The 17,784-nt window shown below is 48.2% G+C and overlaps 1 protein-coding gene across 8 annotated transcripts in view; it reads left to right on the plus strand.

Moving 5' to 3' along the window:
• The window catches only part of FLNB (filamin B), a 138,194-nt gene that overhangs the window by 107,422 nt on the left and 12,988 nt on the right, over positions 1–17,784 (plus strand). For 2 of the 8 annotated variants that reach the window (XM_040246478.1, XM_040246480.1), the window contains 12 exons: positions 2,849–2,920; positions 3,679–3,781; positions 4,491–4,631; positions 7,583–7,711; positions 8,429–8,602; positions 9,339–9,497; positions 9,793–9,996; positions 10,916–11,068; positions 11,171–11,293; positions 13,935–14,201; positions 14,809–14,946; positions 16,276–16,391. In XM_040246478.1, the coding sequence (XP_040102412.1) occupies positions 2,849–2,920; positions 3,679–3,781; positions 4,491–4,631; positions 7,583–7,711; positions 8,429–8,602; positions 9,339–9,497; positions 9,793–9,996; positions 10,916–11,068; positions 11,171–11,293; positions 13,935–14,201; positions 14,809–14,946; positions 16,276–16,391 (1,779 nt within the window). Of the gene's footprint in view, positions 1–2,848; positions 2,921–3,678; positions 3,782–4,232; positions 4,332–4,490; positions 4,632–7,582; positions 7,712–8,428; positions 8,603–9,338; positions 9,498–9,792; positions 9,997–10,915; positions 11,069–11,170; positions 11,294–13,934; positions 14,202–14,808; positions 14,947–16,275; positions 16,392–17,784 lie in introns of all 8 variants that reach the window. The other 6 variants (XM_040246479.1, XM_040246482.1, XM_040246475.1 and 3 more) reach the window with 5 other exon arrangements.

Raw genomic sequence — 17,784 nt, forward strand, 5'->3', positions numbered from 1 at the left:
GTGTTTTTTTCTTTTTTTTTTTAATCTCCTTAAGCAATCAGGACCTTGCAATAATCTCTAGAGACCCAGGGACACTTTGTCTCTAAGTGGTTTTAGGAATCGTATTGGCAATCAAAGTATCCATCATGCTACTGGGTCTTAGGCCATGTCGTGGCCTAAGCCCAGTTCAGAAAAATTACACTTTGACCCAAAAAATGTCCATAAGTAAAACATTACAGTTTTTCCTTCTGCTGGTTCTTCCTCCTCCCATCTCCCCTGGAGGAGAGAGGCTCCCATGCTCTTGATATTATAGACTTGTCTCTCATGTCCGAGGACTCAAAGTACCTCCAGTTATGTTTTGGAAAGATTCAGAACTTTGATGATGAGAGGGAAATAGCTTGTCTTTTGAAGCTAGGAACATCTGCAATAAAAGGAAGGCATTATGCAAATCCTCTGGACCAGAGAATGGCTAGACCCTTTAATTTGCAAGTCTGAGTGACATTTAGATCTTCCTTTGATTCTTACACCAGGAAAGGGGGTTAGAAACCTTAGGAGCAGTCCTTCATTTCACCCCTAAAACTAACATTGTTGGCCCTGTTACAAATGCCACATAGGAGCAGGGATCAGACTGAAGTCTGCTGAACTCAGACTGCCCACTCGGCACTGTCCTCACTGACGTCCTTTGATGTAACGAGAGCAGACCACAAAGTTCACAGACCTCGGTGGCCTGGCCCTATGCATGCATGGCCTGCAAAGCTCCTTCTAATGATTTGACTTTACACAGCAACAGAGAAGGGCATGAAGACCATTGCAGCAGAAGGTCACGTCTATCTCCCACTCTATAAACAGCTGTACCTTTATTCTTTTCCATAGATGTTTGCTTATCTGTAAACACTGTGCCCGAGACCTGGAGCCCTTTTATGTCTGGAGGATGGAGATTCTTGTCAGCCTTTGACACTGTTGACTTGGGAGTGTTTTTCTCCTTCAGGAGAGAAAGAGATGCAGCTAGAGAGTTTATGTACTAATTTACAGAGAAGTCCCAGTTGTAGCTTTAAGGATCTGTTTTAGCCCACAGGAGTTTTTTCTGGTTGGTTAGATTGGGCAGAGGTTGCCATCCTACTGGAGTAATGAGCTGGGGAAAAGAGACATTTAGAGGGTGGGAATGAGAAAATCTGGAAGAGAACACCAAGGACTGTTCTGGCAGATGAGTCAGAAACCTGAAGTGGGGGCCGCCAAACTCTTTAGGAATGAATGTCCCTTCAGCCCTGGGATGCATACAAAGCAAGAATACTTTGTGTAAATGCTCCCCCCTCCCCCAACGACTGCCAAAGGCAGAAGGGGGTGACACTCAGAGCACACGATTTAGGGCTTCATTCTTTGAACTTGCTCCAGCCTTTTTCCTGGATGGGGTGACTTTTTGTTAATTGGCCTCTTGTGGGTAGTTTCCCTGCCTTCCCCTACAGGCCTGGGGCCAAAGGGACAGGAACACCCAGAACTTCCTTTGCAGCCAGTGTGTCTGGGAGCCCCAGCAGGCTGGTTCATTTAAATACATCACACAGGTGCACACAGCAAGGCATGGGTTTTGCAGCTTCCCTGCCTGTTGCCATTGAGGAGTCATTGATCAAAGGCTATAGCATAGCCATTGAAAGATCTTACTGGCTGAGGTGTCCTGGACTCGCCCCCAATCTGAGAGGGTCCGGGAATTGGGGAATAGGGCTGTTTCAAACGTTGGAGTTTACCAAGATGCCTTTGTAAGTGAAGCAGCTTCCTGACATGCCAGAATTCACAGGAAAGACCAAACATGGGCACAGTTTTCCTCCATAGGGGAGGATTTCTAGTTCTTGTATTTTTATCTCTGATACCATGTGGCATGTGGTCTTCATTCCCTGGCCAGAGATGGAACCTGTGCCCCACGCACTGGAAGCATAGAGTCTTAACCACTGGACCACCAGGGAGGTATCAACACATACCAAGTAACAAGAGACTCCTTTCCCAATCTCATGCTGCAGGGGTGGCCAGAGTTAGGTTGTTTTTTTTTTAACTTGTACAAGAAGCGTATCAGTTTTGGGACTTTCCTGGTGGTCCAGAGGTTAAGACTTCATCCTTCCAATGCAGGGGCCACAGGTTCAACCCCTGGTCAGGGAACTAAGATCCCACATGCCATGTGGCGTGGCCAAATTAACAACAACAACAAGAATACATCAGGGACTTCCCTGATGATCCAGTAGTTAAGTTGCTGTGCTTCCAATGCAGGGGCTATGGGTTTGAAATCTGGCCAAGGTACTAATAAGATCCCACAGGCTGCATGGCCAAATAAATAATTTTTAAAAATAAAATGGCAAAATATTAGAAACAACACAGCAGGTTACACCGTGCACATTGCTTTGCGTCTTGCTTCCTTCACTCAGTGTGCTATAAATGCCCTTCTGTATTAATTGATCAGACTTGATCACCTCTTCAGAGTGGCTACAATGGGGTCCACTGTGCACACTCACATAATTTCCGTAACCAACTCCCTTACAGATGGACATTTGGGTTGTTTCAGCCTCTCCCAACAATGAATAGCACCAGTAAAATCCCTTGTGTACATCACATACCTATAGACTCTTCTGCTAGTATTTCTGTACAGTTCTGCTTCCTAGAAGCGGGGTCACGGGTCCAGGGGGCAGGTGGATATGACATTCGAAGAGAGGAGGCCAGCTGGCTGTCCACAAAGGGAGGGAAGAACATGGGCTCCCGCTGCAGTGAGTGGCTCCCTGCGGGGCAGGAGTGATGGGGGTGGGGGGGGAGACCTTGGGTGGTAGAATCTACTGAGTAGTGATGTCCCTCCAGTGTGATTCCCAACTAATTTGCATTTGCCACTGACCAGGCCACAGATGGGGAAGTCGCAGCTGTGAAGGATGTACCGGTAAATGCATGTCGCCCTGGATTCAGGCCCTGGGTACACCTTTGGTTTTTGTTTTTACGTTTTCCCTTTTCCACGTCTGTGTTTACTCACCCTTCATTTTAGAAAAGCTACAGCCTGCTTTTGGGGGACTGCTTAAGCCCTCTGGGTGTCCTGGTCATTGGTTTGTCCCCACTGATCAGCCCATCACCATGCCCCCCCCCCCCCCCCGCTTTCTCTCTAATGAGACCCACCTGTGTCATCGTCTGCGCTCCACGAATCGCCCGCCACCATGTCTGTGATCACGCTCGGTGTAGTTGGTCTCCACATTTAAAGAGAAAGACGGACAGCTGTTCTCAGCCCTCCTGCTGACTGTCAGAGCCGCCACTTGCACATCTGGTTTCTGTTCAGGGAGAAAGCCACTGCTGCTCCTTTCTGCCACTTAAAACGCACCTTCTTTTCCAGGCCACCAGCAACTAAACCTTTCCAGGTGGAACCTCTTGGGACTCACAGACATTGCTGTCTCTCACTTTTCCACTTTCCCTGTGGGCACTGCTGGGAATTTCACAAGCAAACAGCCTAGGAATTTTTAGCAATCAGTCAGCATGACTCCTCCAATCCCTCAGGTGCTGTCCACTCTGGCCCCAGAGCCAGTGAGACAAAGCCCACAGTGCATGGGCAGCCATATCCTTGAATCCTGGCTGGCCGAGCTTGCAAAATTCCCAGTTGCTCTGACCCGCCCCCTGCAGCTTCCCCAGCCCACACTGGGGAAGTGTTGTCCACTTTACCCAGTGACCGCTGCTTCCTGTTTCTAGGTAACAGAAGAGGCCTATGTCCCAGTGAGCAACATGAACGGCCTGGGATTTAAGCCTTTCGACTTGGTCATTCCATTTGCAGTCAGGAAAGGAGAAATCACCGGTAAGTGATATTGGGAAAGCCCTCTTGTCCTCGCTGGCTCTCACTAGCTATCCATGTGGAGCCCAGGGGCTGGTTCCACCTGTTCCCCAGACCTGGGGTTCAGAACCCAGCATCCCTGGGTGTAGGGAGTCGGTCCATGAGCCCCTTAGATCGTAGAATGTTCTGTGTATTTGTGTGTGTTTCTGAAGAGCGGGTTCATTTATAACTTGCATGCTGAAGAAAGGACCAGAAATTGTCTATGGGGGAGAGCCACTGTGTTGATATCTCTCTTGATTGTCAGAGTCCTCTTCCCCCGCCTTTTCCTGCCTTTTCTTACTCTTCCACTCTTCCAGATGTGACATTGTCCCTGAGGTCTGTTGTGTAAGAGTTACTTCTCCTTGCCTTCTTTCAATGCCTGTTTCTCTCTGACTTGATGCTTAACTGATCTGATTGGTCTCATGGTCTTCTCAAGTCCTGTTTAAGCTTCTAATGGCTGTCAGTTCAAAAGACCCTTTGCTTGTGAGTTGCCTGCTGCATTTTGTGGAAACACAAGAGAACAGAATGAAGGCAGGTATGTCTCTGCTTCCTGTTATGGAGCTTCGTGTTTTATAGCAGTGAGTGTTCTTGGGTCTGAGAACCTTTGTTGTGAAGGTCACTTGTGCCTCTGTGTTCGGCTGCTTGGGGGACAGTCTTTGGTGGGGTCACTGCCCTGTCTTGTGTGCTCCAACAGGAGAGGTCCACATGCCTTCCGGGAAGACGGCCACGCCCGAGATTGTGGACAACAAGGATGGCACAGTCACTGTCAGATACGCCCCCACAGAGGTCGGCCTCCATGAGATGCATATCAAATACATGGGCAGCCACATTCCTGGTGAGTCGGGGTCTGTGCCTCTGCCGCCTGGCCCCACGGGACTCCAGGAGTCGGGGGGAAACACCCGGGAGGTTGTCGTCCTTCGTTCAGTCAGATGCCGTGCAGTTCTTGGTGGCAGATTTGCGGACGCAGTATGGGCCTCCCTGCAGAACCAAGCAGCCTGTGACCCCAGCAGATCCGGCTAATTTCCAGTAGGGACGATGCAGCTGAGTGTCCCAGGTCACAGTGCAGGCCCTTCGGTCTGGGATTGTTTGTCTTTGTCACTGTGCCTAGCATGGCCAAGGGATGAAGCAGGGAAAGAAATGTGAGACTTGTTGAGGGACTTTCCAGCCTGGCCTGCAGAGCCCAAAGCAGCATCAGGGTTTGGGACAAGAGAAGAGGTTGTGAGAAGAGGGTATGTTGTTTTATTGCCACTCTGCCCTTGACAAGCAAAGCCAGCTCACATTTCATCTCCATCCGCTGGCACATGTGTGCTTGTGCTCCGTTGCGTCCGGATTTTTGTGACGTGTTGGACTGTAACAAACCAGGCTCCTCTGTCCGTGAGGATTTTCCAAGCAAGAATACTGGAGTGGTTTGCCATGCCCTCCTCCAGGAGATCTTCCCAACCCAGGGATGGAACCCACTGAGCCACTGGGGAAGCCCAGCACAGTGTTACTTTCTTTTTCTTTAAATTGTTTAAATAGTTCTTTATTTTTTAGTGTAATATTTTAAGTATGTAACCTAGCCAAATAGTTTAACAATGATGTGGAGGAAGGTTTCTTTCCCATCTATATTCCCTATCTGCCCTCTCCTTGAACCCTACCATTACTGATTTTTTACATTAGATTTCCAAATAAGTTTTAAGACTCTTCGAGAGATGGGAATACAGATTTTTAACCGCTCTTTGTTTGTTTTGTAAACAGTAGTGTTCACTGCTCATTATTCTGACCTGACTCTCTTCATCTAACATTATAACCTGGAGAGCTTCGCATGTCCGAGTACAGTAGAGTGTGTTCAGTGTCCCACCGTTCAGAGGAACATCACGCATGCACTGTTTGTCCCGTGAGACAAACAGTGTTCTTCCCTGCCTTTTGCGACCACTAGTCCTGCTGCAGTGAATAGCCTTTCACATCCATCCTCACACCTGCAGGGTGTAGCCGAGAGATTTGGTTTTCAGGGGAGAAATTGCAGGATGCAATCACAGCCATCTGACAGGTCTCAGCAAAGCACCCTTCACCCAGGCTCTTCCTGTTCACACATCCACCTACCATGTCACAGAGCACCTGCTTTTCCACCAATTTGCCAGTGGAATATGCCGTCAAATTTCTAGATCTTCGCCTAGTAGAAGTCAGATAGTTAGAAAACAGTATTGCTTTGTTTGCATTTCTCCTATGAGTGAACTTGAGCAGCTTTCTACACTGCTAATTATTATATCTGTTTCTTTTTCTTTGAACTAGACATTTGTATCCTTGGCTCAACTTTTCTGTTTAATTATTGACCTTTGTCATATCAGTTTCTGAGGGCAATTTAAATATTGGGGAGATTAGCCCTTTGTGATAGGAGTTGCAAATATTTCTCCCAATTTGATGTTTGATTTAGTTTATGTGTGAGGATAATATTTGTTCAAAGGAACAGTATATTTACCTGCTTCTATTTAAATATTCTAAAGATGCAGATACAGAAAAAGTGAAAAAATGTCTTTCTACCATATTCCTTCTACTTCCACAACTGTCTTGCTATACCAACAAATATACATGCGATTTTGTTCTAGTTTGGACTGGGATAATGGTATTAATATAAGAATCTATTATAATGGGTATATATTACTATATGGACTGTAGCCTGCCAGGCTCCTCTGTCCATGAGATTCTCCAGGCAAGAATACTGGAGTGGATTGCCATGCCCTCCTCCAGGGGATCTTCCTGCCCCAGGAATCGAATCCAAGCCTCTTATGACTCCTGCATTGGAAGGCAGGTCCTTTACCACTAGCGCCATATTACTACATAGGGTGTTATTATGTAGATATTATAGTGGATATTAATATTATATAGGGTATTAATATTATATATGGTATTACTATAATGAGATATTGATATTACTATTATATAGCAATTACTCTTTTTATTTTTGTCTTCTACTTTTACCAAGTATTTAATTAATCATAATTAGCCAAAGCATAAAAGAATAAAAACTTGCCATTTAAAAGTCTTTCCTTCTCCAAAAAAAAAAAAGTCTTTCCTTCTCCAGCATACCAAAAAAATGACACAAGTTTAGGAAGAATTGTTAAATTTTAATTTTTTCCCTTTTGTTAGTTCCCTGCCTTGATCCGGTTAATATTAAAATACTAAAAAAAACCCAATCATCTTTCAACTTGGTGAACAAGTATTTTCCTTGCAAATGAAGTATGTCTTATAAATGATTAAGCAGTAGTAAAAACACCTTTTTCTCTTTTTAATGCAACACATGTGGCTAATCTCTTGAGTTAGTGTACATAGATCTCCCTCATTATTTTTAATGACCTACAAGTCCAGTGTTTATTTAACCAACCCCCAATCACTGGACTGTAGCGTCTTTTCCTATTGACATCTGACCACTTTGAAAATGGAAGTACTTGTGCAGTGTTGGCGATTGGAGTCGGTGGGCCAGAGGACCACAGTGAGATGGATTCCTGGGGCTGAACGCACAAATTTTGAAAGCCAGAAGCAAAAGTCCTTCCCAAAGGCCCTCCCAGTCATATTCCATGTAGTGGGGGTCATTCCCACCCTGTGGAGCTGTTCCTTCCAGCTCAGGACTGTTCGTCTCATGTGATCACTGGAGGGTCCACAGTGAGGAGCCCCTCCTTGCGTGTCCTAGGATGGTGAGACCCTCGGTCTCCTCTTGCTTCTGCTCTGCCCAGAACACGCCTACCCTTGCTGTTAGGTGAATCATCCCTCCATGAGTCCCAATACTGTGTGTGTTCTTTGCAAACCCAGAGAGCCCCCTCCAGTTCTACGTGAACTACCCCAACAGTGGGAGCGTGTCTGCGTATGGCCCGGGCCTGGTATACGGAGTGGCCAACAAAACCGCCACCTTCACCATCGTCACCGAAGACGCAGGAGAAGGTACTGTAGTTCTCGGCTATCGGAGAGTTTAGGGAATGCAATTCCATGGAAGCCTTTAAAAATAAGACTCCTGAATGGTAGAATCTATCTTGTCTTTTCTCTCATATGAATCTCTTATTAGAGCTCCTCTGTCTTTCACCCAAAACTGAAATTTTAAAGTCCTTTGTGTTCTGATTAAAGTCACAGTCATACTGTGTTGTTTGTGACTTGCCTGAAATTTAAGTGTATTTCAGTAGATAACATTTTTCTTTTTTTGTACCTATACATGTATCCCTGGGGCCACATGAATGATTTAGCAGTTTATTCTAGATAAAGCTCTATGCCCATGCCCATTGTCATCACAGACATTTCTAATGTGTGGTTCCAGTGGGATCTTCTTGGTGGCATCCAGCCAACCAGCAGTGACAGTCTGTGTGTGACACTCTTTCCCATATGTGTGATTGGCTTGTGGGGTTCCGTCCCTTCCTTATCCCACACATCTGGAAGAACAGAACTTCTGGGTCACTTGCAGGAAGAATTCAGAGGGTGGTGTGTCCTCCCCGTGACACTTTGACTGTGTCAGTCACTTTATTCTGACCTACGTGCCTTGCCTGTGGCTCCCATGGCTTGTGTTGGTCTGTCCGCCCTGGCATCAGGGCTGTCCCAGATGAGTGCTGATCCCCTTTAAAACAAAGAAACCCTATTCCTGACGGTCTCTCCCTCTCCTCGCATTCACAGGTGGCCTGGACTTGGCAATCGAGGGACCCTCAAAGGCCGAAATCAGCTGTATTGACAACAAAGATGGGACGTGCACGGTGACTTACCTGCCCACCTTGCCGGGTGACTACAGCATCCTGGTCAAGTATAATGACAAACACATCCCTGGCAGCCCCTTCACAGCCAAGATCACAGGTACAGTCGCCAGGCTTCCTGCTCCAGTAAGGACCTCTCCCCTCAGACCCGGAGCAGCAGGCTAGGCATAAGTCTGAAATTAAGTCTCACAGCAACTCCTTGGGAACAACCTAAGGGTGCAAGGCCAACATTGGATGGGCTAAATTCCTCCTTCAGCTGGCAATCCCTGGAAAAGCAAGCACACCGTTTTTTAGGCACTTATTTGTGCCAGTCTGACTTCAGGGTCCAAAAAAGAAGCCCTGAAAGAGAGGCATTCAAATAATATGTGTTGCATGAGTGAATGAGCTCAAAGAAGCATCATTCCTAGATAGATTTTTGTCTTCCTTTTAATGATGGGAAAACTGAGGGTTGGAGAGACAGTGGCTCAGCTAGGTTCATGGGTATTCTGGGATTCAGGTGGAGATTATCTGCCTCAGAGCTCTGCTCCTGACTCCCACTGTGCTCTGTGTGTTCAAATCCTGCTCTCAGTGGGATATAAACATGGTCTGTGTGGACCCAGGTCTCTAGTTCCTGCCAGCTACTAGTCTTCCCTGTAACCAGGCATAAAGGCATAAGTAGCAATCTTTCTTTCTTGGTTAGGTCTAATCATTGTCCGGGGCACTTTTTGTTTTTTTTTCCACTTAACTTTGCTTAACTAATTCTTGTCTGTCCACCTGTAAATGGTGTGCAATATGGGGGCTCTGGAGAGTCAGGGTGACCGTGTGTAACCGAGCTGTGTTGGGGTGGTGTTTCCCAGATGACAACAGACGGTGCTCTCAGGTGAAGCTGGGCTCAGCCGCTGACTTCTTGCTTGACATCAGCGAGACTGACCTCAGCACCTTGACGGCCAGCATCAAGGCCCCATCCGGTCGTGACGAGCCTTGTCTCCTGAAGAGGCTGCCCAACAATCACATCGGTGAGCCCAGGTTGCCATCTTGAGTGGCAGATGGGGATTCCCACCATGTCGGGGATCCCAGCCGTTGCGTGGGAGATTGGTAGCATCCTGGAATATGATGTGATAAACCCGCTGGGTCACGTGCACGGTCAGAATACAAGCACTTCCACCTTGTGATGCTGGCAACCCTCTTGGACATTGCTAGAAAGTCAAGAAAGAAGTCCTATTTCCATTCTTTCAAGCTTGTCTCCCTTCTGCTTCCTCCCCTTTACATCACCCTCCCACCTCACGAACCCCAATCTGTGCTCTTGTCCAGGCATCTCCTTCATCCCCCGGGAGGTGGGTGAACACCTGGTCAGCATCAAGAAGAACGGCAACCACGTGGCCAACAGCCCCGTATCCATCATGGTGGTCCAGTCGGAGATCGGGGATGCCCGCAGAGCCAAGGTGTATGGCCGTGGCCTGTCAGAAGGCCGGACTTTCGAGATGTCTGACTTCATTGTGGACACAAGAGATGCAGGTGTGTGCGGGGGCGGACCCAGGGGAAGAGGCTTTGGAACTCGCTTCTTTTGCTCAGATTGTTTTGCCTTTTTATCCTGCCAGCTTTCTTCTCTTTCTAAGCATCCTTCAAGCTATCGATCTTTAGACATGGTTATCATTGCAGCCCAGGGTCAGCCATGAGCTGCTTCATTATCGATACTCCCACCATTGTTCTCAGTTTCCCAGGGTCTCCTTGCCTCATCCTAAGCTAAGAATGTTGGGCCAGCTGGCCCAAGGTCATGTTTAGCTGAGCAGGACTTTCAAGGAAATGAGGAATTTCTTCCTGTTTGTTCTTGGTTAGTTTGGATTAGCGTGGCTTGCTCCAAGCTACTCCACCTTCCACAGCCATGATCTTCTGCCTTTGTGAGTGAAGGACTGCTTCACTGACTTCTGGACAAAGTCACATTCCCCAGGGAAGGAGCTGGAGAATTTCTGGTCCTGACAGGCTGATGTTCTCTGTTGATTCCTCAAGTTCTTAAAGCTTTAGATATGCTGTCTTAGTGGTTCCCTGGCAGGACTGCCGCGGCATCTAGGAGCAGTTGGAAATGTCAAATTCTCAGGCCTGCAGCTGGTTAAAAAACTCCAGGCAGTGCATGCCTTTCTTGGAGCCATGTGGGGAATGTATCTTCCCCAGCGAGTTCTGCAGGACAGGTGGTCGGTGGGATGTTAGTAGAGAGCCTTGAGAAAAAGGTATGGTCAAGGCCATATTCAGCCAGGTTATTTATTTCAGTGCAGGAACCTGGAATTGACTCTTCTGCCCAGGGCTGTCCACCAGGGCCACTGTAACTGTCTTTTCTGCTGTCTGGAGCATTTGCAGGGGTGGGGGTCCTTTCTGCATTCATCAGGCTCCCCTTGGTGGCGAGTTGCTGTCACAGTGGCCCCGGGCAACTGTGTTGCAGGTTACGGAGGCATCTCCTTGGCGGTGGAAGGCCCTAGCAAGGTGGACATCCAGACCGAGGACCTGGAGGATGGCACCTGCAAGGTCTCCTACTTCCCCACCGTGCCTGGGGTTTACATCGTCTCCACCAAGTTCGCTGACGAGCACGTGCCTGGTACGTGTGGTCCCCCCTGCTCTCCGTGTCCATTGCTTGGTTTTCCGTAGACACTGTTTGTGGGCTCTGGGCTGCTCTCAAGGGCCCTCTCGGTTTTTGCAGGGAGCCCGTTCACCGTGAAAATCAGCGGGGAGGGAAGAGTCAAGGAGAGCATCACCCGTACCAGCCGAGCCCCGTCTGTGGCCACTGTTGGCAGCATCTGTGACCTGAACCTGAAAATCCCAGGTGAGCCTGAGTGGCAGTGGGCGCCACTGGAAACCAAGTCCGGGCTTGGCCCAGAAGGTACCGTTCGTGTCTGCTATGGGGGACTACTTTTTGAAAGTGAAAGTGAAATCGCTCAGTCACGTCTGACTCTTTGTGACCCTGTGGACTGTAGCCTACCAGGCTTCTCCATCCATGGGATTCTTCAGGGAAGAATACTGGAGTGGGTTGCCATTTCCTCCTTTTTGAATTTAATTTATTTACTTGTTTTCACAGAGGCCTATCCATGAAAAGTAAATCTATTTACTTATCCTTCTTCCAGGTGAAAATAGCTTTATCACATCCCATGGGAGAAAAATAGATAAGCTTTGAGAATTTACTGTCTGTTGACTGGACTAACAGTGAGAGAAGTGACCCTACAGATATTCATATTTGCAAAGAGGTGTCAGCCCAGTGACATCCTTCTGATTCCCATTTGTCCCTTTCACTCCTAAAAGTGGAATGAGGGCTGGGATGCAAGGCTGGATGGGTGGCTGGGCCACAGCTAGCCCTTTGCCCAAATTAGCCAGTCAGCAGCCTTAGTCTGTCTGAAATGTGGCCCAGTTTCTTTCTATTAAGCAGTGACTGTGTAGGTCACTTGAGGCTCCTCTGGCATGTACTGTGTGGCGCTGTAGATTTTATGGAGACAGAAAATCTAAACAGTCTTCAGATGAAGCTCATGTTGTGATGCACTTCTGGCTTCTAGATAAAACTCCACAGTGTCTCCCGTCTCTCCTAACTTCTCCCATGTCCATTTGCTCTGCCTTCACAGCAATACTTGATGGTTTCTTCCTTTCTGGATGTCGGTAAAAACCTCATTACTGTAGTGTCCAGATTAAGAGACCTTAAAGAGAGATGCATGGATTATGATCATAACAGTTCATGTGCCAGACTTCCCCTGGTAGTCTGCTGGTTAAGACTCTAAACTTCCACTGCAGGAAAGTATGCGCTGGTTCAATCCCTGGTTGGGGAACTAAGATACTCCATGCCTCACTATGTGGTCAAAAAAAAGGAAAAAAGTTCATGTGTTCAAAACCAGGGGAAGTAAGTGTCACCTGGTATCCCACCGTCCATGGAGACTGTGGTTCATGTTTGAGGTCCAGAGCTGGACCTTGGGTGCCTCCAGCCTCCGACAGACAGGCTCCATCTCAGGTCACACCAATGCACTTCTTGCTCACTATATTGTGGGCATCTTTCCACACTAAAATACACTTCCCCATCATCTTTGATTGGCTGCCTAAGAGTCCATCTCACCTCTGCGTACATACATCATCATTTCAGGTACTCTGATCTCCATCCCTTGACCTCTTTAATCAGTGCCCTGTGACACCTCTCATCACAGTGGACTGATGCCCAGGAATGGGAGTGCTGGGCCCGCACAGTTCAGATGCCGCTATGCCTCAGCAGCCAGTCCTCCAGAAAACAAATTGGTGTTTCTCCATTTCCCCACCGGTACTGAGTAGCACTTTCTCACATTCATCAGCCTGATGGAAAGAAAGTTTGCAGTTCCATTTCTCCAGTCACTAGGCAGATGAACCGTGTTGTCGTTTCTTCACTTTCCTTGCTTGGGGAATTCTGCTTCCTGTCCCCTTTGCCTGTCTGTGTCTCCTCTCTGTGTGATGAGGACAGCTACCCTTTCTCTCAAGTCGCGTCTGACTCTTGACTCCCTCCTCTTTCAGCGTGCCCTGATGACTCTGGTGGAGACTCCCTTTCCCCCTCCTTACCTAAAGCATCCCCTCTCGTCAACTAGAAGGGAGCAGAGGCCCTGCAGACCCAGGCCGTGTTGGGTGACCTCCCCTCAACCTCCTTCTTGCATCCTCAGGGCTCAGAGTCATGAGTTGCTACCCGGAACCCGTGGGGCTGGAGGGTGCAGTTTCGTGGTGCCCTCGATGATGCCGTTACTTGGTCACCTTGCTTGCGGCATGCCTGACTCCACCATGTCATGCAAGCACAGTCGCTGGCATGGCCGAGCATGTCGTGTGGAACAGACACGGTCTGCTTCCTATTGCTGGGGACCCAAGGCGCTGTGTTTCTGCAAGCACGGCCTCTGGTCTTCAGTTTGCTCAAAGCTTTGCTCACGCGTGGTTTTCCCTTTGCCACTGGGACCGACCTGAGTTCACTTTCTCCTCTAAATGCATTTAGACTTGTTACCTAGAAGAAATGCTTCTTGACAGTGCTTTTTGTGTTCTTACCTATGGAAAAGAGCCCCTGTAAGCATGCTGATACCCCCATGTCACATTGATTTAGAAACATCTGAGCCATCTTTATTGTTATTTACATGCTGTGACTATCAGCTCAGGCTCTGGTTTGAAACCTCTGTGTGGAATTAACTCTGAGTTAATTCTAACTGAATTAACTCAGCTTCAGCCAGGAGGGCTGTACAGTGCCCCCAGAACGTTCCCTGCACTGGGTAGCCGGAGGGGCCCTGCTCTCTCCATGCTGACCACAAGCACCCAGGGGTTTGAGGGAGATAGGAGGGCAAGCATCCAGCTGGGATGAGAGGAAGCCTGAGCACCCCACACCCCTGAGCTGCACTCACTTTGCCTTCTTCTGCTTGCCCGGCATGTCCTGTTCCACCTCGGGCCCTCGCCCTGACCCTTCTCTGTTTCTCCCTGCCCCCTTTCAGAAATTGACAGCAGTGACATGTCGGCCCACGTCACCAGCCCCTCTGGCCGCGTGACCGAGGCGGAGATTGTGCCGGTGGGGAAGAACTCGCACTGCGTCCGGTTCGTGCCCCAGGAGATGGGCGTTCACACCGTCAGCGTCAAGTACCGTGGCCAGCATGTCACTGGCAGCCCCTTCCAGTTCACTGTGGGGCCACTGGGCGAGGGGGGTGCCCACAAGGTCCGGGCAGGCGGCCCTGGCCTGGAGCGAGGAGAAGCCGGAGTTCCGGGTGAGCATTCTGGGCAGCTTTCTTTTTGTTTGAGAAGACTGAGCTCAGCCCGGCAGCGTGAGCACCCTGTACCCTTCACCCTGTGCTGAAAGGAAGACTTTGTATGCATGATTCTGACTGGTGGTATGAAGGGGCTTTCTTTAAAACAAGGCTTCCGTGGCTCAAGACATATGGGAGCTGCTTGCTAATCCAAAACTAAACAAGTGTCTCCCTGAGGGACTTCTTGGAGCCTATAATTTAAGGGTGAGTGTTGTGAGTGTCTCAGAGAGGATCAGGGTCATAAAACTGTTTCCAGAGCATCTTGCAGGTATGGAACATGCTAGAATTCTTTAAAATTGATGGCAGTGGTCCCTTGCAGTAGTGGTTGCTGGGTGGGAAAATCTGTGGAAACCAAACTGCACAGTCTCATCTTGTTCTGGCTTGGTTTGCATGTATTCGAAAGACACTCTGATGCCATGAACTTTGTGTAGTCACGGATGGTGCTTAGCACACAACTGCAGTGCCCTTGCTTGGGCTCTGCTTGGGACTAGAGAAAGAGGAAAGCGCTGGGAACAAATGAAACCCAGCACCAGGGCCCAGTCACTGACCAGATGTTTCTCTGTCTCAGCGGAGTTCAGCATCTGGACCCGGGAGGCAGGCGCCGGGGGCCTCTCCATCGCTGTGGAGGGCCCTAGTAAGGCCGAGATTACATTCGATGACCATAAAAACGGATCCTGTGGTGTGTCTTATATTGCCCAGGAACCTGGTAGGTACTCAGGGGCCACTGGAGGACACTGTCCTTGTTTGGGGATGGTTGGTTGTAAGGAATAAAACTCATCAGGCTAGCACCAGCAGAAGAGGAGTTTTTCTGTACGGGCACATAGGAGTGTCTCCTAGAAATCCAGCTGTGGTGTATCCCCCAGGCCTTGAAGGAGCAGGAATTCTTGTTCTCCCTGTCTCTTGGCCTCTCTCTTGGCCTCACTCTGTGTGCTCTTGTTCAGCTGGTTCATTGTCCCCACTGAGCAGCCTTTCTTGACCCGCCCTCAACCAGTGGCTGGTGTGTTTGCCCCAGAAGAGACGCCTCAGCATCTGAACTCCCTTGAGCAGGGGTCTCAGTCTTTCCTATGCCATGGATTCTTTGGCATCTGGTGAAGGCCCTGGGGACCAGCTCAGGAAATATCTTTAAACACATGAATTAAATTACTTTGGATCATAAAAGAAATCAGTTAAAGTATTGTTTTCAAAATCTTTTTAAAGGAACAGATAAGTAACTTAGCAATGTATACAGGTTTTCATGAATACATTAAATCATATGACTTGGTGATGGTCTGTTAACTCTCGTAGTTTCTAAGTCAGGATACATATAAAACTGAAACGTGATTGTTTTTTGGTGACAAAAATCACAGTTCTTAATGCACTCTGATTTCTTGTCAGCATTAATGCTAAATTACAGTTAGAGGTTAGTAGAAATGAAGATATAGTTTTCTCCCATTCAAGTTTGGTGGATCTCCTGAGTCCTGTGCACAGACCCTTTGTGCAGCAGCCCTGTTGGGCCCAGGTTAAGGATCCCCGCCCTTCCTCCTTAGCTGAATTTTCTTCTTCAGTCATCACTCTGCTTCTACCCCTGTTGTCACAGTTTCTGTCCTACTCTTAATCGTTCAGGATTGATAATGGGACCCTGGTTACATGAAACCCTTCTTATTCTTAAGTATATAATTTCTGATGCAACTCTTGGTCATAAGCCTCTCCTTTGGAAAGAAATTGGGCATACACACCAGATGTTGATGTGTGTATGGGTTCACATATACACAGGCAAAGCACAAAAGACACACTTCAGTGCTTTAGTCTTTGAAATTGTTAAACACAATATCTAAGATGGGAAAAAAAAAAAAGAGTACGTGCCCTCATTCAGCTAAGAAAATAGCGTTGGCCTGTTGAGAGCCGGGTGACCGTCTCTGAATGAGTCAGTCACAACCATGGGTGGGGGGGTGCTGTGGGCAGTGAGAAGGGTTCTCTCTTCTCCCAGAACCAGGCAGCTGCTCTGGGACTGCCCTCCTGGAATCTCTGACACTGTGGGACTCTCCTCTCCCCACAGGTAACTACGAGGTGTCCATCAAGTTCAATGACGAGCACATTCCCGAAAGTCCCTACGTGGTGCCGGTGATCGCGCCCTCGGACGACGCCCGCCGCCTCACTGTTCTGAGCCTTCAGGTGAGACGCAAGGAAACATCCATCTCCTTGGCCACAGCCTGACCAGTGAGGCCCTGGACTCCCACAGCCCCTTCAATCTCCGACTCTGTGCCAAGGGCCCCGGCGCATTCTGACCACAGATGCCGCCAGTCGTAGGGGAGCTTTCCTGGGGCAGAGTCACATTTAGGACAGGAGACTGTTGGGGCAAGCAAAAAGCAGCCACGGTCAACAAAACTCCTTAGCATTTGGGAATGAGTTTGTTTTCTAAATATTTATCCAAGAGAAACAAAGAAGGCCTGTTAATCATTGGTTAAGGGATAAGGAGGGCTTTTAAAACAAAACAAATGCAAAACTAACAGTTCTGTGATGTTCAGCTTGCTATTATTGGCTTCCTTTTCCTCGAGAAAGTCAATTGTGATTTATTTTATGAGGCTGATTTATTTATAATAAGTGTGTGCAGGCCACTGTGTTAAGAATTGAATCGGTGTTACTTCCCAGTCTTTGCAACAGCCTGGTGAATAGGTTTTTCTTGACCCCCCTTTTAAAGATAGAAAAACTGAGGTGTAGAAAAGATACAGCTCCTGGGAACCAGCTAGAGTGAAGCTCCAGAACCTTGCTCTTAATAGCCACCACCTTAACGCCAGTCCTGGCATTGTGGCAACTGGTTACGTAGCCCGACCTATTAGAATGGCAGGAAGTGCAGTTTCTTACCCTGGCTTAAAGAGGGCACGTCATTCAAGGTTGCATTAGAGTCTTTAGCAAACCAAGAACATTGGGGATCCCTTTGGGTCTTAGGACACTGAAGATAACTAGCTGTCTGAGTCAGCTATAGCAGTTTGGCTGTGATATAACACCAGAATCTCAAAAAGATGATTTCTGGTTAAAGGGATTTCTCTAGAACCATCAGCGGCCCCTGGGTCTTGAAAATAATGGATGGATGAAAACTCATCCTTGTATCTCAGATTGATGATCAAAATCTTTGGACCTGGGTCCATGCACTTGATTTATATTTGAGAGTCTGACTCCTCCCGAAGGGAAACTGGTACTGCTAGTTGTCCCAAACATTAGGGAACCCAAACAGAACCCCAACCAGAGTCACAGTCTGCAGATTGGAGCGGCCTCTGGCGAGTACCAAGGGTGCTGACTGGTCACGGCAGGGCAGATGTTTTCCTTGCGTTTCATTTAAAGGCTTCTTAACAGAAGTCGCTTCTGTGGCCAACGTAACTAAAACCTACGGAGGGAGATAAACCCAGCATTTGTTGAGGGGCTCAGAGCTGCCTTCATGCATCTCGAAGGTTTCTTTTGGATCTTCCGAGGTGTTTATCTCCCTCTTGAGGATTTAGTAGCAAGCAGATTCAGGTAACGTCAATGGTTCCACCCAAAAGGAGCTGATGCGGAGAAGTCACCTCCAAGA

This window comes from Oryx dammah, unplaced genomic scaffold, assembly GCF_014754425.2.
Source record: "Oryx dammah isolate SB20612 unplaced genomic scaffold, SCBI_Odam_1.1 HiC_scaffold_9, whole genome shotgun sequence".
In the NCBI taxonomy this organism is placed as follows: Eukaryota; Metazoa; Chordata; class Mammalia; order Artiodactyla; family Bovidae; genus Oryx; species Oryx dammah.